Source organism: Odocoileus virginianus, chromosome 5, assembly GCF_023699985.2.
Source record: "Odocoileus virginianus isolate 20LAN1187 ecotype Illinois chromosome 5, Ovbor_1.2, whole genome shotgun sequence".
Classification (NCBI taxonomy): Eukaryota; Metazoa; Chordata; class Mammalia; order Artiodactyla; family Cervidae; genus Odocoileus; species Odocoileus virginianus.
Genome location: NC_069678.1, coordinates 8,377,476 through 8,404,075, shown reverse-complemented (window position 1 = coordinate 8,404,075; position 26,600 = coordinate 8,377,476). Strand labels below are relative to the sequence as shown.

The 26,600-nt window shown below is 49.0% G+C and overlaps 1 protein-coding gene across 1 annotated transcript; it reads right to left on the bottom strand.

The window, feature by feature from the left end:
* Positions 1-393: 393 nt before the first annotated feature.
* Positions 394-26,600, bottom strand: CGN (cingulin). Its single transcript, XM_020874351.2, has 21 exons — positions 26,495-26,600; positions 19,156-20,009; positions 18,314-18,414; positions 18,105-18,174; positions 17,912-18,001; positions 16,124-16,251; positions 15,351-15,483; positions 14,583-14,795; positions 14,001-14,149; positions 13,621-13,753; positions 10,681-10,881; positions 10,143-10,349; positions 9,316-9,573; positions 8,154-8,324; positions 6,977-7,138; positions 3,966-4,055; positions 3,405-3,488; positions 3,173-3,291; positions 2,756-2,864; positions 2,185-2,348; positions 394-1,898 (listed from the first exon to the last, which is right to left on the bottom strand). The coding sequence occupies exons 2-21, from the start codon at positions 19,993-19,995 to the stop codon at positions 1,757-1,759; spliced, it is 3,564 nt and encodes a 1,187-aa protein (XP_020730010.2). The 5' UTR covers positions 19,996-20,009; positions 26,495-26,600; the 3' UTR covers positions 394-1,756.

Below are 26,600 nucleotides of genomic sequence, written 5' to 3'. Positions count from 1 at the left end.
CCTCTTCAAGGGAACACAAGGGCAGGGATGACAGAAACTTCCCAGGTAGGAACTGGGTCACATGCTATGTAGGAATGGATGTTATCTTTGCATCTGGAAGGTAAATATTTAGGGTATCCTTATGCCCCATAGGAATAAAACTCAGTTCTAGCCTGTCTTCTTTAATTCTCAAAGAAGGCATTTACTCTTCTTGGTCTTGCTAGTCCCAGGAAGAATGGAGCTGCTATAAACTTCTCATCTCCCTAGATCCCATCTGATCTGTTGTAAAAGGCCTCTAAAAGTGAGGTAAGAAAACTCCAGTTTCAGCCTCTAAGTTGCACAGTAAGATGGCTTCTTCATGTAGTTTAGACCTCCAAATAAGTCAGGAAAATGAATGAGAAGACAAGTCAAGGATTTCAGTATAGATATATAATTTTTATTTAATTTAAAATAAAAATTCAATGCTCGATTGGATTGGGAGAGAATATATGATTTGCAGAATAGAGGAATTTTTCTAAATCATGAAATTACAAGTCATTGATGAGAACAGGCTTCTCCCTCCTCTAGGCTCCTTACAGAGCCTGCTTAGGAAATAAGAGAGGTGAATCATCTTCCTCACCTCCTCCCCACCAGAACTTGGCTCTCCCCGAATCCCAAAAGAGGAACAAATCCTCCATTGCCTCTTCCCATTTCTACCAAGAGTCAGCCTCTAGCCCCTCTGTATCAGGTCCAGGCTCCTGAGATAATGAGGGTCCCTCAATTCCCTACTGGGCTTGGGCACCTCTGAAAAGAGAAACCACAAGTATGGCCACAGAGACTGAAACCTTTGCTTTTCAAACTTGTGTAGACAGTTGTCAGGGTTTCCAGGTCCAACCATGTTATAAACACAACATAGTCCAGAGGGAGAGGAGGAAGGATGGAAACCCTGAGCAGAAGCAGGCTCCACCACCTTATCACAGCCCTACCAAAGCCCCTCTCACAGGGGATAATAGGCAGAGAAGCTGGTAGATCTCTCAACCAGTCACTGGGGCGGCAGGGAAGGCAGAGGGCCCCAGCTGGGGAAAAGGTGATCTTTGGAGAGGTATGAATGTGCAGGTAATAAAAGGCAAGAAGAGCATCCATATCTCCTCACCCTGGCTAAGGCACTGAGAAGAAAGAAGGAACGTAGAAATGGTAAAGATGGGAAGGGAAGGAGAAAGGGTCCCTTGGATCCTAGCCTAGGGAAGACAAAAAATATAGTAATGGAGACAGGTGGGGACTACTGCATGGGCCCCATGACTGTGCAAAGAGCATGTGAGAAGTGGGCAGAGTCACGCCAGCATGTCCATTACCCATAATGCTCCCCTAACCCCACTCCAGAATAGGAAGGAAATGAACTGCAGGAGTCAAGGGGGCAGAATCACATAGGGTATTTCCCTGAGCCTAGGGTTAAGGGCTAAAGAAAGCAAGCTTTATATACATGGCAATTTCTATCCCTTGCTATTCCACACAATCCCCCTGACCAGCCTGCTGCTATGAGGGAGCAGAGGAGGGGGTTATCGGCACTTAAGGAGGGGGCTCAGTTGGCCTAAAGAGCCCACTCCCCCCAGAGGAAGGGGAAAGTCCCTCTACTGGTTTAGCGCAGATGCATTTTTTTATCACCATCACTCAAACCCCTCCCCATCTTAGGTCTTTAATAACTGGATCCCTGCCAGAGATGAGAAATCTGAAGCTGGGCAGAGCAGAGCAGAACTGGCCAGGCCTCAGGTGTGGTCTATGGGCCCTTGCGGCCCACAAGCTAACAAGAGCTGGTCTGCAGGTTGCTCTCTGTAAGTAGTGAGGCGATGGAGGAAGGATCGTAGACACTGTCCAATTCCTCATCTGAGCTCAGTCCTTCGCGCTGCAGGGCTGACTCAGCAGCTGAGCGGGAAGCTCTGCGCCTGAGTCAAAGAGAGGATACCAGTCAGGGAAGATGACAGATTTAAACAGCCTCCCTTCTCATGCTAAGGAAACTCAGTTCTTCTAAAGCCTAAAACTACACATGAGATTCCCCTAAGAAGTAGGGGAGATGGGGTACAGGATGGATATTGAGGTACGAAAACACAACCATCCTGGCTTTCATCCAGGAATGAGTGCCTGCAAAGTCACCTCTTAGAGACCCCTCTCCCCACCCAGCTCAGGAGAGCTCATTCCCAATGGAGCCGGGGGCAGAAGAGCAGCCCATACCAGGAGTCCTTCTCCAGGGCTTTGAGCCGGGCCTGGAGCTGTTCATTGACCTCATGCTGCTCCTCCAGCTCACGCTGGGCTTTCTTCCTTAGGCTGTCCAGTCGCTCAATTTCCTCTTCGGCTTCATCCACCTGCCGCTTCAAAGCCTTCACCCTCAGGCTTAGCTAGGCAAGACATCAAGTTTCCCCCATTAGAAAAGCAGCTGTTGCTACCATGGCCTGAGACCCTCCCCTGTAGCAATCTTGACAAGGTATATGTAGTTGCCCCTAGAAAAATGTTGTGACCATAGGCAAGTTCCCTAACCTTATAGGTTTGTCTTGGGGGTTAAATGAGCTAATACATCACTTAGAAAAGGTACCCAGTGCATCGTAAGTACTCAGTACATACACTTACTATGCACTAATCTAGTCCTTCTGCTCTAGTTTCTCTGTCCTTATAGAAAAAAGGTCTAAAAAAAAAAGAAAAAAGGTCTAAGATAGAACACCTATGAGGGAGGCCCTCCCCTGGCCTTCAAGAAAATGCATAGTATATACTTTCCCTATGGTTGCCTGGCCCTGGCTGCCATCCTTACCTGGTCTTTCTGGTCATTCACATGCTGCCTTTCATCATCAATCTGAATGGACAGCTCTTTAACTCTCCGCTCCAGTTTTCGGTTGGTAGACTGCAGAACTGTCTTCTCCCTAAAAGGGCGGGGTACGGGGATGTCTAGGCTGTTGTCATTTCTCAAGAAGCTGCTACTTGGCCCCGTACTGCCTCCAAGGGCTCAGCCACAAGCCCCACCATTAGGCTGGGGAGGATCCAGGGCAGATCCAAAGAACTGGGTAGACAGAGGCCATTCACATTTCAGAATTTCCATAATTCTCTCTTCTCCCTATCAAGGTAAGAGGGCTCCCGAAAGATCAAGCCAGACTGCCATGACTGAGACAGAAGACAGCAGGGCCCAGAGGAGAAAAGCCCAGAGGGAGAGAGAAAGGATAGCTCATGTCACCTCTCTTCTGCCTGCAGCCGCTCCTGCAACTCCCGATTCTGGGACTCAAGCTGTGAGAGGCTGGCGCTGGGCTTCTGGAAGCCTTCTGAGCTGGCCAACCGGCTCTTCAAGTCCTTGTTCTGAGAGGGGACAGGAAGCCTCGTTGGTTTGCACTCTACTTCCAATTGCTTCCATGGTCATTCTACCCACCTCCCAAGGTCTCTCCCTGAGACTGCCCACCCCACCCCCTCACCTGTCTCTCCAAGGAGATTTTGTCACACTCCAGGTCCTGCCGGGCTGACCTCTCTTGCATGAGCTCTGTCCTCAGCTGGTCCACCTAGCAGGGATAGGCCAGAGGAACTGGACTTGGGGAGGACTGATGATGAACCAGCAAGCTGAAACCAAGCTGGGCAGAGTAAATGGAGGGTGCTCTCTGAATCCCCCAAATTCCAGGCAACTAAGGAATCACAGCCTACTCGAATGAGAAGAGCTATAAGGATTGAAACAAGGCCTCCTCAGTCTCACCAGGAACCAGAATCCTTTCTGAACGGAAATGGACCAGACTCAGGTCAGTAACCCAGGCCACCAAGGATTCCTTCCTCCATTCAAATTCCTGGCTTCTTTCCACTTGAGGACACCTGCCAACCCCTCCCGAAAGCAGATGAGACTCTGCAGTAGAACTAGCCACGCACCAATTCTGCAGCCAGAGCTCTCCAGACATGAAAGATGGGAAGGTAGGGTTGTTTTTGAAAGGGCTGAGAGGCATAAACTGTCATCAGGCGTAAACACAGATGAGGGGACAGGAAGGGGTTACCTGATCTCGGCCACGATTCATCCGGTCGGTCAGCAGCTCCACCGTGCTCTTCTCCTCATCTAACTCTGCCTCCAGCCGTGAGACTTTTTCCTGTGGCAGAGGGACAACAGTTTGAGTTAATTCTGCCCAAATCACAAAGACAGAAATATAGATCAATGGAACAGAATAGAAAGCCCAGAGATAAATCCACGAACCTATGGTCACCTTATCTTCGACAAAGGAGGCAAGGATATACAATGGAAAAAAGACAACCTCTTTAACAAGTGGTGCTGGGAAAACTGGTCAACCACTTGTAAAAGAACGAAACTAGAACACTTTCTAACACCATACACAAAAATAAACTCAAAATGGATTAAAGATCTAAATGTAAGACCAGAAACTATAAAACTCCTAGAGGAGAACATAGGCAAAACACTCTCCGACATAAATCACAGCAGGATCCTCTATGACCCACATTCCAGAATTTTAGAAACAAAAGCAAAAATAAACAAATGGGACCTAATGAAACTTAAAAGCTTTTGCACAACAAAGGAAACTATAAGCAAGGTGAAAAGACAGCCCTCAGATTGGGAGAAAATAATAGCAAATGAAGCAACAGACAAAGGATTAATCTCAAAAATATACAAGCAACTCCTCCAGCTCAATTCCAGAAAAATAAATGACCCAATCAAAAAATGAGCCAAAGAACTAAACAGACATTTCTCCAAGGAAGACATACGGATGGCAAAAAAACACATGAAAAGATGCTCAACATCACTCATTATCAGAGAAATGCAAATCAAAACCACAGTGAGGTACCATTACACGCCAGTCAGGATGGCTGCTATCCAAAAGTCTACAAGCAATAAATGCTGGAGAGGGTGTGGAGAAAAGGGAACCCTCTTACACTGTTGGTGGGAATGCAAATTAGTACAGCCACTATGGAAAGCAGTGTGGAGATTCCTTAAAAAGCTGGAAATAGAACTGCCATATGACCCAGCAATACCACTTCTAGGCATACACACTGAGGAAACCAGATCCGAAAGAGACACCCCAGTGTTCATCGCAGCACTGTTTATAATAGCCAGGACATGGAAGCAACCTAGATGCCCATCAGCAGACGAATGGATGAGGAAGCTGTGGTACATATACACCATGGAATATTACTCGGCCATTAAAAAGAATTCATTTGAATCAGTTCTAATGAGATGGATGAAACTGGAGCCCATTATACAGAGCGAAGTAAGCCAGAAAGGTAAAGACCATTACAGTATACTAACACATATATATGGAATTTAGAAAGATGGTAACGATAACCCTATATGCAAAAAAATGTATAGAACAGATGTATAGATGTATAGATGTATAGAACAGACTTGTGGACTCTGTGGGAGAAGGCGAGGGTGGGATGTTTCAAGAGAACAGCATCGAAACATGTATATCTAGGGTGAAACAGATCACCAGCCCAGGTTGGATGCATGAGACAAGTGCTCGGGCCTGGTGCACTGGGAAGACCCAGAGGGATGGGGTGGAGAGGGAGGTGGGAGGGGGAACCAGGATGGGGAATACATGTAAATCCATGGCTAATTCATTTCAATGTATGACAAAAACCACTGCAATGCTGTAAAGTAATTAGCCTCCAACTAATAAAAATAAATGGAAAAAAAAAATGGAAACCAAGAAAAATAATAATAATAATTCTGCCCAAAATGCTGGACACCACAATGCCACTCTGACCTGGACTCTCTCAGACCCCAGCCTCGGAAGATTCTTGTCTCTCCCCGTCCCACAATCCGTTGGTCCCTCCCCCTGCCCAGAGCTACCATGGAGCTAGCGCCCTCTGCTGCCCAAGTGAGGCATCAAGAGGAAGGAATGGGCCCACTTGGATCCTGACCCCTTGGCAGGAGGACAAACCCCAGAATCTATTTCTCACTGGGGCAGCCCTATTTCCCTAATGGGAAAATAGAAACCCAAGCTTCTAAACTCAAGCCAGGCAGTACCATATACAGACTAAGAGCATGGGCACCAGAGCCAGACTGCCTGGGTTTAAAAATCAGATCTACCCCTTTCTTCCCTGGTGGTTCAGAGGGTAAAGAATCCGCCTGCAATGCAGGAGACCCCGGTTCAATCCCTCCGTTGGGAAGATTCCTTGGAGAAGGGAAAGGCTACCCACTCCAGTATTCTGGCCTGGAGAATTCCATGAACTGTATAGTCCATGGGGTTGCAAAGAGTCGGACATGAGTGAGCGACTTTCACTTCATTTCACTTCACCACTTCCTAGCAAAGGGGCCATGGACAAGTGGCTTAGCCTCTCTGTGTCTGTTTTCCACATCTGTAAAATGGATAAAACAAACTACCCATTCCAAAGGGCTATTCTCAGGACTGAGTGAGTGAATGAGTGTTAGCTGCTCAGTCATATCTGACTCTTTGTGACCCCATGGACCGTAGTCCACCAGGTTCCTCTGTCCATGGGATTCTCCAGGCAAGAATACTGGAGTGGGTTGCCATTCACTTCTCCAGTGGATCTTCCGGGCCCAGGGATCAAACCCAGGTCTCCTGCATTGCTCAGGATTAAATGATTCTTAACTACTTGGCACACAGCACAATATATTAAGTGTTTGCTGCTGCTGCTACTATTACTGTTGTTGTTATTGCCAAATACAGCAAACTGAAGGCCACTGTTGACTCTAAAGAGGAGAGGCCGCTGCTCAGCTCCAGCCAACTACTACCAAGCAGACAACTTGGAACTCAAAGCCCCTCATTGTTATATTTTTCAAAGGTAGACAAGAGGCTAGAAATCCAAAATTTTATTTGACATCTTTAAATTTCTAAACAGTGGCAATTAATTCAAAGTTGCTTAAAGCACTGCAGTCAAACAAAACCCATCAGCTGTGGGCTGCCAGTTTTCCATCCCTAATACAGAAAGAGGCTGGGAGTGTCCTGGCTTTTCTTCCCACAGAAGTCCCACCTGCACCAGGATCCAGACCTCCCCCATCTCCCCCAACCCTGCCTCCACACGTCAGTGTCCTCACCTCAAGGCTCTTGAGTTGCCGACTCTTGTCATCCTGAGAGCGTTTTTTGTTCTCTGCCTCTTGTTCCAGCCCCTGCAATCGCTGGACCAGTAGCTCTTTGTCCAGCCGGGCTGTGTCCCGATCAGCCTGGGATGCCTGCAGGGCCTGCCGCAGCCTCTGAGTCTGGTCAGAAGAGAAAAAATGCAACAGCTCAGATAAAGTGAGGTGGAGGTGGGGTGGGAGCAGTCCACCCTGCGGGGTTTATGATTTAAGTGGACAGGATGCATCCTGGGTATTGAGATTTTTCAAAATCTCCCCAGGTGCCCCTAATGTGCAGCAGGGTTTGAAAACGCATCAGTAGAGGATGTGTTGTCTGTACAAGAGTGATGTAAGTGCATCACTACAGTATACAGCCCTGCCTAAGTGCATGCATGCTCAGTTGATTCAGTCATGTCGGATTCTTTATGACCCTATGGGCTACAGCCTGTCAGGCTATTCAGTCCATGCGATTCTCCAGGCAAGAACACTGGAGTGAGTGGCCATTTCCTCCTCCAGGGGATCTTCCCAATCTAGGGATCGAACCTGCATCTCCTATGTCTCCTGCATTGTAGGAGGATTCTTTACTGCTGAGCCACTGGGGAACGCATCCTCTGTCTGCATCTAGGGTGGACAACTCCCTCCACCTTCCCCCGCCTAAGTGATTAGACCTAAACCCAGATCCTAGGATCCTTTGGTAACAGCTTTAATTAAGAGGCAGGCTTCCCTCATGGCTCAGCTGGTAAAGAATCCGCCTACAATGTGGGAGACTTGGGTTCGATCCCTGGATTGGGATGATCCCCTGGAGAAGGGAACAGCTACCCACTCCAGTATTCTAGCCTGGAGAATTCCATGGACTCTGTAGTCCATGGGGCCGTGAAGGGTTGGACACAACTGAGCAACTTTCACTTCACTTCCCTGGTGGCTCAGAAGGTAAAGAGTATGCCTGCAATGCAGGAGACCCTGGTTCAATCCCTGGGTCAGGAAGATCTCCTAGAGAAAGGAATGGCTACCCACTCCAGTATTCTTGCCTGGAGAATCTCATGGACATAAAAGCCTGGTGGGCTACAGTCCATGGAGTCTCAAAGAGTCAGACACATTTAATTAAGAGGCAATGAGAACACTGGGAGGATTCCCACTATCCTGCCATTTAGGCTCCTACCTCATCCTGAAGCCGGCTTAGCCCCCCAGAGGTCTTCTCAGCTTCACTGGCCCACTCCTTGGCCTGGCGCTGGGCATCTGCCACCTCCCGCCGAGCCTTTTCCTTGTAATCCTCCATCTGGGCCTGGAGCTGCTGCAGGGCTTGCTTTGAGTCGTCCCCAATCTGCTCCAGCTGAGACACAGAGAGAAGAGCCTTTTCAACCCTGCAAGTCTTTAACAGATGCCTCGGTCCCTTCTCTGGGCCCAGACTCCCAAGGTTCTTCCTGCCCAAGCAGCCCTCTCTTGCTCTCTGGACCTAGGTCCCTAGTGTGGCTGGGAGTAATATATAGATCTCCTGGGTTCAAATCCGGCTCTACCACTTAGCTGTGCGACCACAGGCACGTCACTTATCCTCTCAGTCTCAGTTCCCTATCTGTAAAATGGGATAATAACAGTACATCACAAGGTTGTTGTGAGAATTATGTTAATTAATTATACACATACTTACAGCAGTGCCTGATACAAAGTAAGCCTGAAATGACCATATTTTAGCATACCCATGATACCAATGATTATTATAAGGTATACCACTGAAAAAAAAAGTTGCCAACTGAACTATAACATACCATCAATTATAAGACAAATCAATCCCAGAGATGATACAATGTACATTTTAGAACTGATGAAATAGGTGTTTGCTCCAGTTTTATAAATAAGAGACTAGGTGGATGATCTTACCTGAGAAAAAGCAATTTATTTCCTTTTCTTCCTTTCTCCTTCCCTCCCCCAAATATAAAATTCTACCAATGAAAATCCCTGTTTTTAGGTCTTACAGATGTCTAAGGAGGGACCATAGGCCTTTTTCTTCCCTTCCTCTACATATAAAACTCTACCAATGAAGATTCCTATGTTTAGGTCTTATAGACTTCTAAAAGGAACTCCAGGAGACAGAAAGTCTCCAAGGATTAGACCGTAAAGGAATGGGATGGCGGGGGAGGGCAAGAACACTCAGGGGACGCAGGAAGGATGCCACTCTGCCTCTTTGGCCTTGGCTTCCCCAACAATGAACTTGAGGAAAGCAAACACCACACGCTGTGACCCCATTCCCTCCCCTGTCCACTGCTCCAGGCAAGCTTCTACATGAGCTGAGCCTCCTCCTGAGGCTGGGCCAGCCCATGCCCCACCTCCTTGTTCAGCCGGTCCACAGTCCTGTCCAGCAAGCGCTTCTGCTCCTCCAGCTCGGCCTTGCTGCGCCGGAGCGCCTCCCGCTGCTTCCCCTCCTCCTCCAGCGCCCGGTTCAGCGCCTGCTGCTCCTGCCCCAGGCGGGTCAGCCCCCGCTGGGCCTCCTCCAGCCGTGCCTCCAGTGCCCGCTTGGCTGCTGCCAGGCTCCCCTCCTCTTCCTGAGCTGCATTCAAGGCCTCCTCTAGCCGCTGTTTCTCTGACTGGGAGAGAGGAAGGTGAGGGATGTTGGACCAACAGGACACAAAGCTCAGGCTCAAGCCATTTGGAGGTGAGTAGATGGGAGGGAGGAGGAAGAGATATTTCTGAAAAAGGTGGACAATGAAAACAGGCTCAGAGGAACCAACCAAGATCAGAGACCATGCAGAGTGGGAGATGGACAAAGACACTAGTGCAAAGGCTGAGGCATTCACACCAAAGCACACTCCAGGAACAAACCCAAGGTTAACAGAGGGCTAGGGAGACAAATAGAAACACATTACAGGCAAAATAAAAGTGATGGCTGAGTATTTCCACGTTCATGTTGCTCAGTCATGTCCGCCTCTTTGTGACCCCATGGACTGTAGCCCGCCAGGCTCCTCTGTCCATGGGATTCTCCAGGCAAGAATACTGGAGTGGGCTGCCATTCCCTTCTCCAGGGGATCTGCCTGACCCAGGGATTGAACTCAGGTCTCCTGCATTGCAGGCATTTTCTTTACCGTCTGGGCCACCAGTATTTAGCCAGGGATGAGAGGACAGAGGACAGGACAAAGATGTTAGCGAAAGCACTAACCTCTAGCCGCTGCACCTTGTCCCGAAGTCGAGCCTCCGCCACTTCCCCACCCTCCGCCAAGCCTCGTGCCTCCTTCAGTTGCTGCTCCAGACCCAGGATGCGCCTTCGGAATTCGTCATTTTCTTCCTGGGTCTCCCGAAGCGTTGTCTCCACTGCTGTTCGACGCTGCCCCAGCACTGCTGCTTCCGTCTCTGCTGCCATCTGAGCCTGAGGCGGGTTCAGAGAGGTGGCTCAGACCCCGGGGCTCGAGGTCATTGACAACTCCCAGGAAAACCACCCCACAGAGAGCGACTGAAAGAGGGGTGGTACCGCCAGCCAGAGGCTTCCCTGAGAACCCCACCCTACAGAGAAGCAGTGGGTGTCACAAGGTACAGCCCGGCCTCCCCAGCCACATCCTGGCTACGTTTAAGCACACACCTAGGACCGTGGTATTTGGTCTATACATACCCATGATAGGTCATTTTGCACGCCCTCTGGCTCCTCAGCCCTCCAGACCCCTCAGCCTCCACCTCCTAAGCCCCATGCCCACTCCCCTTGCCTTGGAAGCCTCTTCACAGTCTTGTCTCAGTTGCTGGAGGGTCTTTTGCAGCTGGAGGTTCTGCTGTTCCAGCCCCCGGCTTCGTTCAGCCTCGACCCTCAGCTGCTTCTCCAACTCCCGCTCGCGGTGTCGCCCTGCCACCTCCCGGCTCTGCTGCTCTTCCTGCAGCTCCTTAAGTTCCTCCTGTGTCCGGTGCAGCTCCTAGAAGGGAAGGGAAATGGTGACAGGGCAGACAGAGCCAGCTTGGGATACCAGAGAGTGGAGGAACTCAAACTCTCACACATTGCTGGTGAGAATGTGAAATGGCATGGCCACTTTGGAAAATAATTTGGCAATGTCTCAAAGAGTTCTTGGGCTTCCCTTGTGGCTCAGCAGGTAAAGAATCTTCCTGCAATGCGGGAGACCTGGGTTGGGCAGATTCCCTGGAGAAGGGAATGGCTACCCACTCCATGGGGTCACAAAGAGTCAGACACCAATGAATGACTTCCACTTTCAAAGAGTTAACCATAAAGTGACCATATGACCCAGCAATTTCACTCCTAGCTATATACCCAAGAGAACTATATAAACATATGTTCAGAAAAATCCTGTAAGTGAAAGTTCAGAGTGGCATTATTCATTATAGCTAAATAGAGAAATGACTCAAATGTCCACCAGCTAATGAACAGATAAGACTTCCCTGGTGGCCAATGCAGGGGACACAGGTTCTATTCCTGATCCAGGAAGATTCCACATGCCACAGAGTAATTAAGCCCATGCACCACAAGAGCTAAGCGCCTGTGCTGCAGCCAATGAAGCCCACTTGCCTAGAGCCTGTGTTCCACAATAAGAGGAGCCACTGCAATGAGAAGCCTATGCACCACAACAAGGAGTAGCCCCACCTGCCGCAACTAGAGAAAGACCAGAGAAAGCAATGACGATCCAGCACAGCCACAAATAAATTTTAAAATGTTTAAAAACTGATGAAGATAAACAAATGTGGTATATCCATGCAGTGGAATGTTATTCAGCCATAAAAAGTAATGAAATGCTGTTAGTTGGTACAACACAGATAAACCTGGAGAAACATACTAGATGAAAGAAGCCAGACACAAAAGGCTAGATATTACAGGAGTCCAATTATATGAAATGTCCAGAATAAGCAAATCCATAGAGAGAGAAAGCAGCTTAGTGGCTCCCGGGAGTGAGGAGAGTGACTGCTAATGGATACAGGGTTCTTTCCTGGGGTAATTAGAATATCCTATAATTAGATAGTGGTGATGGTTGTAAAACTGTGAGTGTACAAAACCCCACTAAACTGTATTCTTTAAAAGGGTGACTTTTATGGTACATGAATTAAATCTCTACTTTAAAAAAATTATATGGAATAAGAACAGGTGAGTGTATGAATAAAATAAAAATAGCTATTTTTTTTCAAATGCTGAAAACCAAAGTATGTGACACAATAAATATTAGTGTGATTTGCTGATCTGAATTCTTTTTAAAAATATTAAAATATGATTTCCGGTTCTAATTATCTAGTAGCTACTTCTGAAATTCAGAAAGTATCATAATTAGGCTGAAAGGTTATATGTATATAGTGAGTCTTCTATATAAGACAATAACATACTGACTAAAAAGAAAAAGAAAACTACCACAGAGTATGGTTTACAGTGGACTGGGTTAGTCTGTTTTCCTAAAGTATATGTTATAGGTTGATTAAATAGTTAATAAAATATACTTAATATACGAGATAAATGAAACAGTAGTTATTACTTTTCAGCTTTTTAGCTTTACCTAGCATAATAAATCAATTGAGATTGTCCAGAGGAATATCCAAGTTCACTATGTCAGCTAATATAATGAAAAGACTTCAGACTATCTTTATTTGTTAACTTAATAACAATACAGTAAAAACTAGGAGTACTTCTGATTTCACAACCACCTAAGTATATCTGGTTAACATTTATCTTTTTCTCCACCAAAAATTTTGTGTAAGCTCAAGCTTTTATTTATCTGGGAAATCATCATTCAGAGCTATATTTCTTTACTCATTTAAAAATATAATGCTAAAAAAAATAAAAATAAAAATATAATGCTTACTGATTACAATTAGGTAGTCTTATAGTAAATGCATGATAAACAAGCATTGATTAATTAATACTTGTTAACTGAGCACCTACTACATATCAAGCCTAGACAATCAAAGAAATGTAGACCCAGAAGGATTCTCAAGAGGCCATAAATGCCACTTCTCTATAATTATAATTAATGAAAATATTTTCTAACTTTCAAATCATTTGAAATAATGCATTGCTTTCTTGTCCTTCATAAACTAATACCAGAAATATTAAGAAATTATTTCTGTGTTCATTTTAATTTCATGAGATTGTTTATAAAATATCCACACATGATAAAAACATTTAGTTCCCTGGGTCTAGATTCTGTAGTAGCCGTCAAATTAAAATTTGGCTTCCCATGTAGGTCAGCTGGCCACGCACTGCAAGTTTTCCAATCCATGTGACAACACTGCTCATTTTAAGTTAATAAGCCAGTGTTCTAACTGTAAATGTTGGTTTCATAAGTGTAGTTAATGAGTCCCCTCTAAAAGATTAAGTAACCCTTGCTATGCTAACCAAATAAGGTTTCCAAGCTTGCAAAAAGGAGCCTGGAGTTTCACAAATTCACCTCAATGTTGCTACCCATGAGGTCTCTTGTGAGGCAGCCAGCAGCCTCTGGCTATAACCCAAGCTGGCCATGGAGAGTTCTTTCCATTAGAAATGTCTACAATGAATGAGGAGACCAGTCCTGCCGGAGTGTGTGCTGTGAAGAGAGAAGGCTGAGCAGGCAGGAGGAAGTCTGAAAACAAAGCAGTGGGAGACAGTGTGGAGGCCCTCGTGGATGGGCGAGGCACGTGCCCACCACCCCAACCTGCCCTTCTGCCTCCCAGCCTCCAAGTACCTTCTTGAGCTCCTCCACCTGGCGAGTATCTCCAGCACCAGTTCGGGCCTGCCCTAGTTCCCTCTGCAAAGCCTCTATCTTCTCCCCGAGTTCCTCTTCCATCTCCTCCTTCTCCATACGCAGCTGCAGGAGTCTGAGCCCAGCAAGGTGAGATAAAAGGGAAAGGGAACAGAGTGGGGCCACCTGCTGGGGAGAGGCCAGCAGAACGATGAAAACCACCTCCCTGGAGGTTAATACACTGGGCACCCACCCTCAAGAGGGAGGAAGGTGGACACGGAGAAGGGCAGTCTGAGAAATGGGAGAGGAAAGAGCACAGAGCTGACGGAGAAGAGCAGGGATAGAAGAACAGTGGTCAAGCTTCCTGGGGGGACTATCCTTACTGCTGCTTGGTGGCTCTCAGCTCCTCCTTGTTCTTCTGAAACATGTTCTGCCAATGCCCTGTCTCCTCTGAGGTCTCCTCCAGCTCCTTCTGCAGCCCCCGCACCAGGGCTGACATCTTCTGCTTCTCGGCTTCTAACGCTGCGTGGTCCTAGGGAAGAGGAGAGTTGGGGCCAGGAGGTTCAGAGGCAAGAGCTAACTCCAGAGCAAAGTGTGAGAGTGCAGACGGTAAGACTCAGATCCAGGGGCACCGTGCCAGCTGCACGCCCTGCCACCCGGGGAGCCTGGCGCAGTGCTAGCACAAGACTCTCCTCCCAAGACAGTGTGCCTCTGTCATCCAGAGGGAGTCTCCTCCATTATTTCCCCACGGGACTTCGATCACACACCCTGGCAGGACTTCTGGCCCACACTCCTTCTCTCCGCCCTTACAGGTTTCCTGACGAAGGTTTTCATTACATCTCACATGTGTCTTTTAGCAGGAGTTCCGGTGATGACCAGGAAAAAAAAAATCCCCAGATACCAAGACCTCAAGGCAGGCCCCTTCCCTGGGATGCCCTTTTTCCAGCCCTGCTCTCATCACATGCCTGGGTCGCGTCCTGCATGCTCCGGCGAAGCTGCTCTGTGTCCCGCTGGTACTGCTGCCTCACGTGCTCCACCTCCTGGTCCCGGGAGGCCACCTCCTCCTTCAGGGCGCCCTTCAGGGCCGTCAGCTCTCGCTCCCGCAGCCTCAGCTGCTCCTCCACCCGCTGTTTCCCCTCCAAGACCTCCTCCAGAAGCTCCCGGGTCTCTACCAGGTCCTGGGGAAAGTGAAGGTGGAAGTACAGAGGTGACCATATTAGAATCCATCTGTCTGTCAATTCACTCATTCATTAATCTAGTTAGTCAAAAAATATGTATTGAGCACCTCCAATCTGCTAGGCATGTGAACAGGTGCTCTCTGCCCTCTACAATGCCTAGTTAGGCTAAAGGAAATCCACCATTCTGGTCTCTGGTATCACCCCACTATTGAACCTGCCTGAAAGCACCCTAAAGAGACAGTCAGCTACCTCCTCCCCATACTTTGGGGAAACTACAGATGAGCAGACTTAAGGATGCTCTTGCTGAAAGGGAACGGAGATGAGGGTACCCCACCCTACTCCCTGGGCTTTCCCTGGTGTCAGACGATAACGAATCTGCAAAGCAGGAGACCTGGGTTTGATCCCTGGGTTGGAAGATTCCCCTGGAGAAGGGAATGGCAACCCACTCCAGTATTCTTGCCTGGAGAATTCCCTGGACAGAGGATCCTGGCGGGCTACAGTCCATGGGGCTGCAGAGTTGGACATGACAATTAATACACACACCCTCCTCCCTACCTTCATTAGCACCTCCTTAGCAGCTTCAGGACCCTGGGCCTGTTTCAGCTTGTCCTGCAGCTCCATCACCTGGGTCTCCAGCCCATGCCGTACCTTTTCACCCTGGTCCAGGAGAAGCTTCATGTTCTGGAGCCTAATAATCAATCACAGACAACACTATTGAGCATTAAGTATCAGTCCATTTTCTAAACACTTTACTTATAGTAATTCGTTTAAACTTCCTTCAAGCATTTGTTCATATCTTAACAATGTCTCCCCTGTTTGATTTAATACTGTAACCTGCTCCCCTACAACCCAGCCCTCCTAAGATTCTTTAACCTACTCTACTTACCACCTTCTCACATGTTACACATTTACTTATATAATATGCTTGTTGTTTACTATCTGTTCTTCCTCACTAGAAACTTTGCTTCATCTTTATGGTTCACTGATGAACCATAGGAATTTAGATTGGTACCTACTATATAATACTGATCGCAAAACTTCTGCTACATGAACGATTGAATCCTCACAACAATTCGGTGAGGCAGGTACTATTATTAACCCCATTTTACAGATTAAGAACTTGATGCACAGGGCAAACCCAGGCTGCCTAACTCACGCACTATTAGCACATCTGGTAGAAATGGTAAAGAGAAAGGTCCCATCTTTAACCATCTCCATCTGCCCCTTTCAGCTTCTGGAGATTTCCCTGTCTCCCCCAACCCTGGGGGAGTCTCTGAATCTGGCTGAGGCCCCCACGTAGCCCTGGGTGCACCAGCAGCTGCACTCACTCCTTGGTGCTCTGCTGGGCCTCCCCCTTCTTCCTCTCCAGCAGCTCCTGCAATCGGCTGCACTCTTCTGCCTTCTCCTCCAGCTGCCGTTCTAGCCCCACCTGGGACGGCTCTAGCTTCTGCCGTTTCTGGAAAAGGAAAGGAGAATAAAACAGGTGAAGGGTAGGTCAAGCCTCTCAGAAGGACCAGGAATAATGGAAATGTCTACCACCTATTGATATTCACTATGTGACAGGCACTGAACTAGGAACCTTATGTATATTATCTGCATTTAATCCTCATATGAAACCTTGGTATTTGTAATGGTTTAAAATATGTCCACAGATTCTTTACCATTCCTTTCGAAAGGTGAAACCTCTCCCCTTGAGCAGAGGCTGGACTTAGTATAGACTCCCTTTGAGTACAGGCTATCCCTTCTAACAAATAGAAAAAGGAGGAAGTGATGTGTCACTTCTAAGACGAGGTCATAAACAGGCACTGCAGCTTCCTTCTTACCTTCTCTCTTGAATCACTCACTCTGAGGGAAGGTAGTTACCATACTGTGAAGACACTCAAGCAGCCCTATGAATAGGTCCATGTGGCAAGGAACTGAGGCCCCCAGCTAGCCACCACTGAGTAAGCCGTGCTAGAAGTAAATCCTCCAACTCCGGTCAAGTATCCGAGTGACTAGACCCCCCGGCCAATATCTTGACTGGAAGTTCATTACAGGTCCTGAGCCACAACTACCCCGTTAAGTGGCTCCAGATCTTGGACACTCTGATACCAGGTGACGTTTGCTCTGAGGTAATTCGTTACATGGTAATAACCATGTGTGTGTGCTCAGTTGTGTCTCTTTGTGACCCATGGACTGTAGACTACCAGGCTCCTCTGTCTATGGAATTTTCCAGACAAGAATACTGGAACAGGTTGCCATTTCCTTCTCCAAGGGATCTTCCCAACCCAGGGATCAAACCCGCATCTCCTGCATCACCTGTGTTGGCAGGTGGATTCTTTACCACTGTGCCAAGCAGTATGGGGGGAAAAAAAAAAGAGGAGTACAAAGGCTTGAGCATAAGACTGACCTGAATTTTAAAATTCCTCTACAACTTACCACCTTGGGCAATTCACTTCATCTTTCTGATCTTCAACTTTCTTATCATACAAGAGTCCAGGATACCTACTTTACAAGGTCACTGTAATCATTACATATTACTCAGGATCGTACATACTACAATAATTTAACTCAATAAATGTTAGCTACTATTATTGCCATCATTATGATAATGATGAAAAGAGCTGAGGTAAATAATTTGCTCAAGATTTATACAGTCAGTAAGTGGTAAAGCTGGGCTTCCCTGGTGGCTCAGATGGGAAAGAATCTGCCTGCAATGTGGGAGACCTAGGTTCAATCCCTGGGTTGGGAAGATCCCCTGGAGGAGGGCATGGCAACCCACTCCAGTATCCTTGCCTGGAGAATCCCACGGACAGAGGAGCCTGGCAGGCTGCAGTCCATGGGGTTGCGAAGAGTCGGACACAACTGAGTGACTAAGCACAGTAGAAGGGGCAGAGCTAGGACAGGCCCTTCCAGAGGAACAGAATGGAAAGTAGCTGGAACCCTGATGAATGTGTTCCTCCTCTCCAAGCTCCAAGTTCCTCCCCCCAAAGTCCTTCCTGGGACTAGCACACACTCTTGTCTCATCTCACAGGACACACAAGCGCTCTTTCCACGGCTTGGAAGGGCCCATCCAGGCCAAGTTTCTTCTCCCATGTGGTCCTTCATCCCTCCCGCACCTCTGATCTTCTCCTCACCTTCACCTCTTCATCCAGCTTTTTCTGTAGCTCCTCCACTTTTTGGGTGAGTTCAGCCTGCCTTGCCTTAGCAGAACCAGGAGAAGCCATCTTCCAGAGACACAGTGGGGAAAGAAGTGAGTCCACATCCAGATCCCAAGGCACACGAGGCCCTAAGCCTGGGCCCTCCCTCCACCATGAGAAGGCCACTCACCACCAGAGGCTGCATCTGCTCCAGCACCAAACTGACCTTCCTCCTCACAGAGATTTCACTTTCTGAGCTTCTGGAGGATGAAAGGACAGATGCAAAGGTAAGGGGAGGCAAGGGAGAGAAGAGATGAGGGAAGGGAGGGTTAAGAGCAGGGAAGATGGGGAACAAAGCTAGAACAAGTGACTCTGCTGTTGGGAGAGGTCCCCACTCACCCCTCTCTCAGGATGCCATAGATGGTGGCCTTCATGTGATCCACACTGCCTGGTGGGGCGGCCTCCTGCTGGTCTCGGAGAAGGTCTGGAGTTGATTTGAACTACAGAAGAAGTAAACCCAAAGAAATTGGGAGGTTGAGAAGATTAAGCCAGAAGCGTGTATGGGGTTCAGATAGAAGAGAAGCGGCAGTTCGGAGATGAGGCCCTTCAAGCATGAAGAACGAGCCTGAAAAGGGGGTACAGAGGCAACACTTCTGAGGCCAGAGCAACAGGCCAGGAAGGATCCACCTCTCACTATTGCTGCAAACCAGATTTTGCTCGACAGGCAGCTCTCAACCAGTTGTGAGCTGTGTCACAGGCTATTTGTCACTAATGGCAGTTAATGTACTAGAATGTGTAAATGATTTACTTTTAGAATGGATTTAACTTTGTCTCAGAGTAACGTCACTCCCCTTCTCACTCACTTTCCTGAGTGGGAGACAAAGGTGGGAGTTTTGGCCAGATCAACAGAGAGCCACTCATACCCTCCAAGCCTGCCTCCCGTCTGTGGCAGCCCTGGCAAATGCTGCTGACCGAGGCACACACAGTGGTCAGGCAAGGACAAGTTAACTCTCTAAGCTTGTGAATGGTGATTTCACAGTTACTTCCACTTCCTTTAGAATTCTGCCCATAGAAGTATCTTGTACACGTGAATATCATCTGTTAAGCAGATGGATAAAGTGAAAGACAAAATGTAGACTCTGCTACAGATCATCTGAGTCCACTGGGGGTCCCAGGGCTGGTGGGTTGGGACTGATGAGGAGGGGCCAGGGGTTGGAAGCCACAGGAGGGTGGAGTCTGACCTGCAGCACTGCAGGGTCCTGTGCCCTCCCCTGTGGCTCCTCAAAACTCTGAAGGACCCAGTCCTGGGTCTGACGGGCACGGCTAAAGCCACCCAGAGAGCTGCCCGTGCGCAGGTCATGCTTTGTGCCAGGGATCCAGTGATCGGGGGACCGCCGCTCCCGTTCCTGGAGGGTGTCTCGTGGCAGCCGGTTGTCCAGGCTCTGGCTCCGCTTGCGCTGTTCGGGGGGCAGCGTCCGCATGCGGCGGCCAGTCCGGCCCCGGATCTGGCCCCCATGGTGACTGTCAAACTTGTTGATGAGTGAGTCCACCGAAGACAGAGGGGCAGTGTCAATGGTGTTGCCCAGGGAAGTGCCCTGGGGGGCCAGCTCCAGCATGCTGGTGCTCCTGTTGTCTGGACCTATCAGGGCAGGGCCTGCCAGAGAGGCCTGGGACTGGGAGCGGAGTAGTCTTCCATTCCAGTGGGCCCCGGGCTCCTCATCTGAGGTGCTGCCCTGCGAGGGGGCAGGCAAGTCCCTGGCCTGAGAGTAGGGGCTCTCGGCAAGTTCTGAGTCAGAGCTCAGAGCTCCTGGCGCCCCTTGGTTGTTGGCCCCTTTGATCTGGACTCCAAAGGAGTCACCGCCTTTCTCTCCACTGTTAAGCACTACAAAGGGCTGCCCAGCGATGCCCTGCACGCGCACAGCAACCCCGTAAGTATTGGCTCTTGCATCCTTAGCTGGCCGTCGCCCGCCACGACGTAGGGTGCCTATCTCTGCCTCACCCACTGGCTCTGTGATGAAGCGAATCTGGACTCCATGGTCAACAGGGCCCCGGGGCTCGGCCATGGTGGACGCCTGCTCCATGGATAGGAGGAGTCCTGGAAGACAAAGGAAAGAGCTTAAGCTGAGAGATTAGAGATAGAAACCCAGAAACCTCCACTTGCCCAGCTTTTACGAGGCTGACTGCCTTACAATCCCCTCTACACAAAACAGTGGTTCTCATACTACCTCCGAGCAGCAGCATCTGAAGGACCACAGACTCCACCCACCAACCCCTCCCACCCCCATGCAGAGCATCAGACTCAGGAGGTAGTCCCCCAAGCGCAGATTTACATTTCTAACAAGTTCCCAGGTGATGCTCATGCCACATCCAGATTCCACACTTTGAGACCCACTGACCCAGAAGAACTCCTTTCCTCTAATACAGTCATGAGGAGCTTGGCTTTTCCAAGAGTTTAAAGATTTCTCTTCATCTTCACACATACATTTAGCACTACCGTCTGCTTCCCCCAACCCCAAGGAAGGCACAAGCTCCACATGCAGATGCCTCCAGCCCAGTGGAGAACAGAGGCCTCCATTCCCAGAGCTCATTTCAAATACAGCAGACCCCAGGGTACATCATCCCACTTCTGGGAGGATACTCAAAGAAACCGATAGCAGTGATGGCATCAGGGGTGGGGGAACTGAGGATAGGGGACAGGGCTGGGAGAATGACTGGCTCTTCCCTAGATATCTTTTTGTCCCTTTGGGGTTTTTTGTTTGTTTATATTTATTCATTTATTGGGCTGTGCCTGGTCTAGTTGTGGCATGCAGGATCTTAGCTGTGGCACATGAGATCTAGTTCCCTAACCAGGAATCAAACCCAGGCCCCCTACATTGGGAGCACAGTCTTAGCCACTGGACCACCAGGGAAGTCCCTTTTGGTCCCTTTTGAATATGCTACCATGTACTGCCTACTCAAGAAAAAAGTAAAAGTGTTAGTCACCCAGTCAAGTCCAACTCTTTGTAACCCCATGGACTGTAGCTCGCCAGGCTCCTCTGTCCATGGGATTCTCCAGGCAAGAATACTGGAGTGGGTCGTCATTTCCTTCTCCAGGGGATCTTCCTGACCCAGGGATTGAACCCAGGTCTCCCACAGTGCAGGAGGATTCTTTACCATCTGAGCCACCAGGGAAGCCCACTCAAGAAAAGATTTAAATAACATTTAAGAGTACCAGTCCAGGGAGTTCCCTGGCAGTCCAATAGTTAGAAGTTCGTGCTTTCACTGCGGGGGCCAGGGTGCAGTCCCTGGTTGGAGAACTGAGATCCTGCAGGCCATGTGGGATGAGTCCAAGAGGCCCCAGGGCAGAGAGACTTGTCCATCTGAGGGCCAAGAACACCCGCAGGTTGCTTCCCTGGGTCCATAATGCCTAAACCCAGAGTCAGCAGATGGAATGTAGTCCAGGTATGTGCTGGCTCCAGGAACTTGGGAAGGAGAGTTTCTCCTCTAAGCAAATAAAAATACAGCTTCACCCGCCCCTTCTGCTAACCTCCACCAGGGCCTAGCACCAAACTGGAGGAGGAGCCTCTGAAGTGCCGGAGACACAAGCATACCCAACTCAACCCCCCAGAAGAGCTCTGGGCCAAGGAAACTTGGCAAGGCCCCTTTCAGGCAGGGACTGTAGAAGGGCTAAGAAGCCCAGGAACCAGAGGGAGCAAGGAAAGGAGGGGCAGAGCTCTAGGTGAGACGGGGCTTGGAGGAAAAGCATTCCTAACATTCCCAGTCCCTCCCCTCCAGAGGAAGATACAGCGGGGAGGAACCCCTTATCAGCAATGGTTTTCACCGTTTTGGTATTTGAGAAAACAATGCACCCTTCCCCCAGGTGATAGCTCACCCAAACTTTTAGCACGGAATCTCAAAAGGTCCTCAAAGACCACCCATGAGCCTGAGGACCCCATCCTTCCACTATGCAGACAATGTGGAGGACCAACCTCTCGGGACCAACCAACCTCTGACTCAGATACCCCAGAAAGCAAGATACTTAGTTGGTAGGACCCTATTCTGGAATTCAAGTAAGAAATAGGACCAGAGGGATCCCCTGGTGACTCAGTGATAAAGAATCCACCTGCCAAGGCAGGAGACAGATTCAGGGATCTGGGAAGATCCCACATGCTGTGGAGCATGTGTAGCCCATGTGCTACAACTGCTTAGCCTGTGCTCTAGAGCCTGGGAACCACAATTACTAAAGCCCAGGCACCCTGGAGACCATCCTCCTCAGCAAGGGAAGTCACCATAATGAGAAGCCTGTGCACCGCACCTACAGAAAAGCCCAAGAAGCAATGAAGACACGGCATGGCCAAAAATAAATAAATAATTCTTTTTTAAAAAAAAGAAAAGAAAAGGGACCAGAAAAGAAGCTACAAGGCAAAGGTATAAGTTCTCCAAGCCACTCATCCGATAGAAAAGGCTCTGGACTAGACTCCAGATCTGACCTGGAATCCTTGTTTCTGCTCTTCACTTAATGTATATTACCTTGGACAAATCACAACTTCTCTAAGCCTGTTTCCTCATCTGTAAGATGGACATAATGATACTACCTCACAAGGTAACTGCCCATGAGAATTAGACAATAACAATAATATGGGTGTATGCAACTATAAAAATTTATTAAGTTACACACTTAAGATTTTTGCCCTTTATTAGATTCTACTTCAATAAAAAGAGGGAAAATGACAAGATAGTAAACATGAACACACCTAGCAGTAAAGCCTGTCACAAAGTTGTCAACAAATGTTATCCTGCACATACGCTGCTCCTTCCAAGGGGACCTTCCTGGCTTCACTTGCTTTACAGAAGGATGTCACTTCCTCAGAGAAGCCTTTCCTGACCCTTCCATCCCACAAACTAGATCAGATGCACATTATATGCTCCACAGATGACCTCGTGAGTTTGCCTCAGTTTATTGTTTAATTTATTCTTAACTGGAGAATAATTGTTTTACAATGTTGTATTGCTTTCTGCCATACAACAACATGAATCAGCCATAAGTATATGTATGTCCCCTCCCTCTTGAACCTCCCTCCCACCCCGACCCCATCCCACTCCCCTAGGTTGTCATGAAGGACCAGGTTGAGCTCCCTGTGTTATACAGTAACTTCCCATCAGCGAGCGGTTTTACATATGGTAAGTAACACATATATTTCAATGTACTCTCTCAATTCATCCCACTCTCTTCTTCCCCAGCTATGTCCCCAAGTCTGTTCTCTACATCCACATGTCTGTTCCTGCCCTGCAAATAGGGCCATCAGTACCATTTTTCTGGAGTCCATATGTGTGCATTAATATACAATATCTGTTCTTCTCTTTCTGACTGACTTCACTGTCTAACTGGCCCCAGGTTTATCCACCTCACTAGAACTGATTCCAATTCATTCCTTTTCATGGTTGGGTAATATTCCATTATACACATGTACCACAATGATATATTTATCAGAGTGACAATTTGTTTACTGTTTCCTCCACTCAATTATAAGCTTCTGGAGGGGAAAAAAACATTGCTCTCAGCTGACTCCTGTGTCCCCAGGGCCTAGCAGATAGTAGACATCAACATATATCTATTAAAAGTTGCATCCTGAACCAAGGAGAACTCACACAGCAGTGGGGAGATTTCCCAAGGATCCCACACAGCCATTTCTTGTTTGTCCTAGTAACAGAACCTCTTCCTGGCCCAGACTCCCTGCCCTCTTCAGTCATTATTTTGGAACCAAATGTGCCTAGACTGCCAGCTCTCAGAAGTCATGATGTGGCTCTACCATGATAGTATATCAACTGATCTTTCAGATTCAGGTCAAGGAGTTCTCAGCCTAGTCCCAGAGAGTACACAGCCCCTTGCCCACCCAAGAGCATCAAGTTGCTCAGAGGCGGACCCAAGCCTACCCCTAGGTCCCAGGGACTCCCAAACCTCAATCTTCCTCAGCCCCAGAACATGTGACTCCAGGGCCAGGAGGGCTGAAGGGATCTTTGAGATGGGTCAGAAAGCAGGGCGCTAAATGATTCAACATGGAAAACCCGAAACCTATCCGCCTTCAGTTACAGAGGACAGCGGGGCGGGGTTCAGGGAGCAGGGCAGCTCCAAGGTCTTGCGTAAGCGCCAGAGGCAGGTAAACAGTGATCGAGTGCCAGGCAACAGGGAGCCCAGAGTCTCTGCTCTCACCAGATGCCTGACCCTGCTCTTCCCACCGCTGGCCTGTGCCCAGAGCGCTCTTCACCAACTGGACTCGGGAAGAAGACTAGACCACAAGTTAATTCAGCTTCATCTGTCTGCCTGTCATTCCTGCCTGCGAGGAGGGGGAGGGCACAGCACCTGTATCAGGCAGCCACTTCTGCCTGAGTTACTCATTAGCCTGCCCTGCCCCAATTCCATCATCTCTGGCCCAGCCATAAGCGTCTGGCTTCCAACTAGGAGTGACAGGGTCTCTGGACTCCTGGCAGAAGTGGGGGTGGGGTGGTTTCGGGTGTGCCTAGGAAGAATTGGAATACAGAAGGCCTGGCAATACACTAGATGCTATATAATTGGCAGACTAAGAAAATGGGTAAACTAGAGGTACACTGATTAGACTCCCCTTGGAGGTAACAAGGAAAACAAAATAGAAAAGGACCACTCAGTGACCTTGATCTTTTGGCTCCTATTTTCTCATACAGGTTATGAGATAAGGTTGACTGAGGATCCAGAAAGAACCCCCCAAGTGTACTCCTGGCTCAGTCCACTGAAACAGCCAAACCTGAGCTCCAGGCTAGAGCTGCTGGGCCAGTGGGGGGAAAAAACACAATGAGGAACTGGGCCCCTGCAAACTGGCTGGACAGGTTTGAGAGGCAAGAGGAAGGGGAGGGCCAGGGAGACTCCACTGGCAGTTTGTGAAGCAGATTAGAGAAATTCCACACCACAGAGGAGGCAGGGGGGCAAAACCAGGGGCAGGGACTCTGTCCAGCTTAAGATGCCAAGGCAGAAGGTGGGAAGGGAACAGGCAGGAGGAACAGAGACACGAACAGATACACAACGAGCCTGGTGAGTGAGAGACAGCCCAATGTGTGACAGGAAGATTCTCCCTCTACCCCTCCCTCTTGAGAGTTCCCAAGGTTGCATTCCAGATCCCACATAACCTGGGCCACCTCCCTGGCCCTTAGGTCTCCCCTTGCCTAGCGTGAAGAAAAGCAGCGGCCCTATTCCTTTCCTCACTTCCCACAGAGGTGGTGGCAAGCAGGTCAGCCTGGGGAAAGCAGGAAGGGTTCTAGGAAGCTAGAATCCTCTTAGGGTCAGGCAAATCTCTGGATTAGCAGTCCCCTAGAGCCAGCCCCCCATTCCCAAATACCCAGGATGAAAAAAGAGGTATGGAAGCATGTGTAGGCAGCCTGTCAGCTACATAGCGGTTGCTAATTATTTCCCAATTATAACAACTCTCCTCAGGCAGAGCATCAAAGGGGCCAAGTTACGGCTGGCTCTGGTTCCCTCACCCGCCTAAGGCAAGGAAATCTGCCTCAGAAGTTTAGTCTAGGCCCTCATGTGCACCTCTCATCCAGCCTGAAGACTTAGAGGTGCTGAATCTCCTAGTCCTGGGGTCTCCTGAGGAGTCCTGCTTATTTCCTGCACCAGGGCCTTCGGCCAGTCTGACAGCCACCATGGTCCAACTGTCAGGGATGCCTGGTGGGGGTCTCAGGGAATAATGGGGAATTTCCAAGAGGCATCAAGAAAATTGGTTAGGCTCCCAAACCTCACCCAACGACTCCATCTAGAACCCCGGAAGTATGTGTGCTTGGAGGGAGGGTTTGACATTAGCCCCCAGAAAGAGGCCTCATTAGAAAGAAGTATTTCTACATATTTTGTAGGCCTAGGGATCAGTGCTTACTCAAATCCCTCTCTCATAGGGCACTCTCTCAAGAGGAAGAAGGAAAAATCCTCTCTGGCAAGAAAGCAAAGGAGGACAAATGTCGAAAGCCTTAGTTTCACACCTAGCAAAGAGACGGGGGTATCCTCTCCTGCTACCTCTCAGCGTCTATTAATTGCATCTGTCTCGTCCCATAGGTGAAAGGTTAAAGACTCCACACCTCAGAGCCATCTCAAAGCCAGAAGAGAGGTATCAGGGCCGGCTCAGACTGGCAGTCGGGGAAAGAACCTCAGAGAAACAGCACCTTTCCACGCCCTCTCCCTTCCGTCTCTGAACCACAGACAGCAAGTCCCCTTTGCCCTCCCGAAACTGACTCCTTCCCCCTACCATCCCGGTCTCCAAGAGAAATTCTGCCCCAGGAACCAACATCTGACCTCCAGAGATATCTTGGCCCTGAAACGCTTTCATGCCCTGGGAATAGCCTTAGCCTCAGGTGCCCCTCCACCTGGCACCTTCCCAAGCACCTGCGTCTGGCATCTTAAAGCAGAAGCCAGCTCTTTATCAGTAGTACTCCCACCCTACCTTGACCTCCCCTCCTCCTCTCGCCAACACAGCACCTGTGCCCTGGGTATCTCTGATCGCCTTGACTCCCGCCCCTCAAGGGTACACCTGAGGGCTCGCGCGCCTCTTGGGTGCCCTCGCTCCCGCCCGGTTCACTCACCCTAGCCGGGCTCGGCGCTCCCGGGCTCGGGCTCGGGCTCGGGGAGAGCTGCACGCTCGGCTCCCGGGCCCTCCCCCTCTGTCCCTCGGCGCTCCCTCCTTCTTTC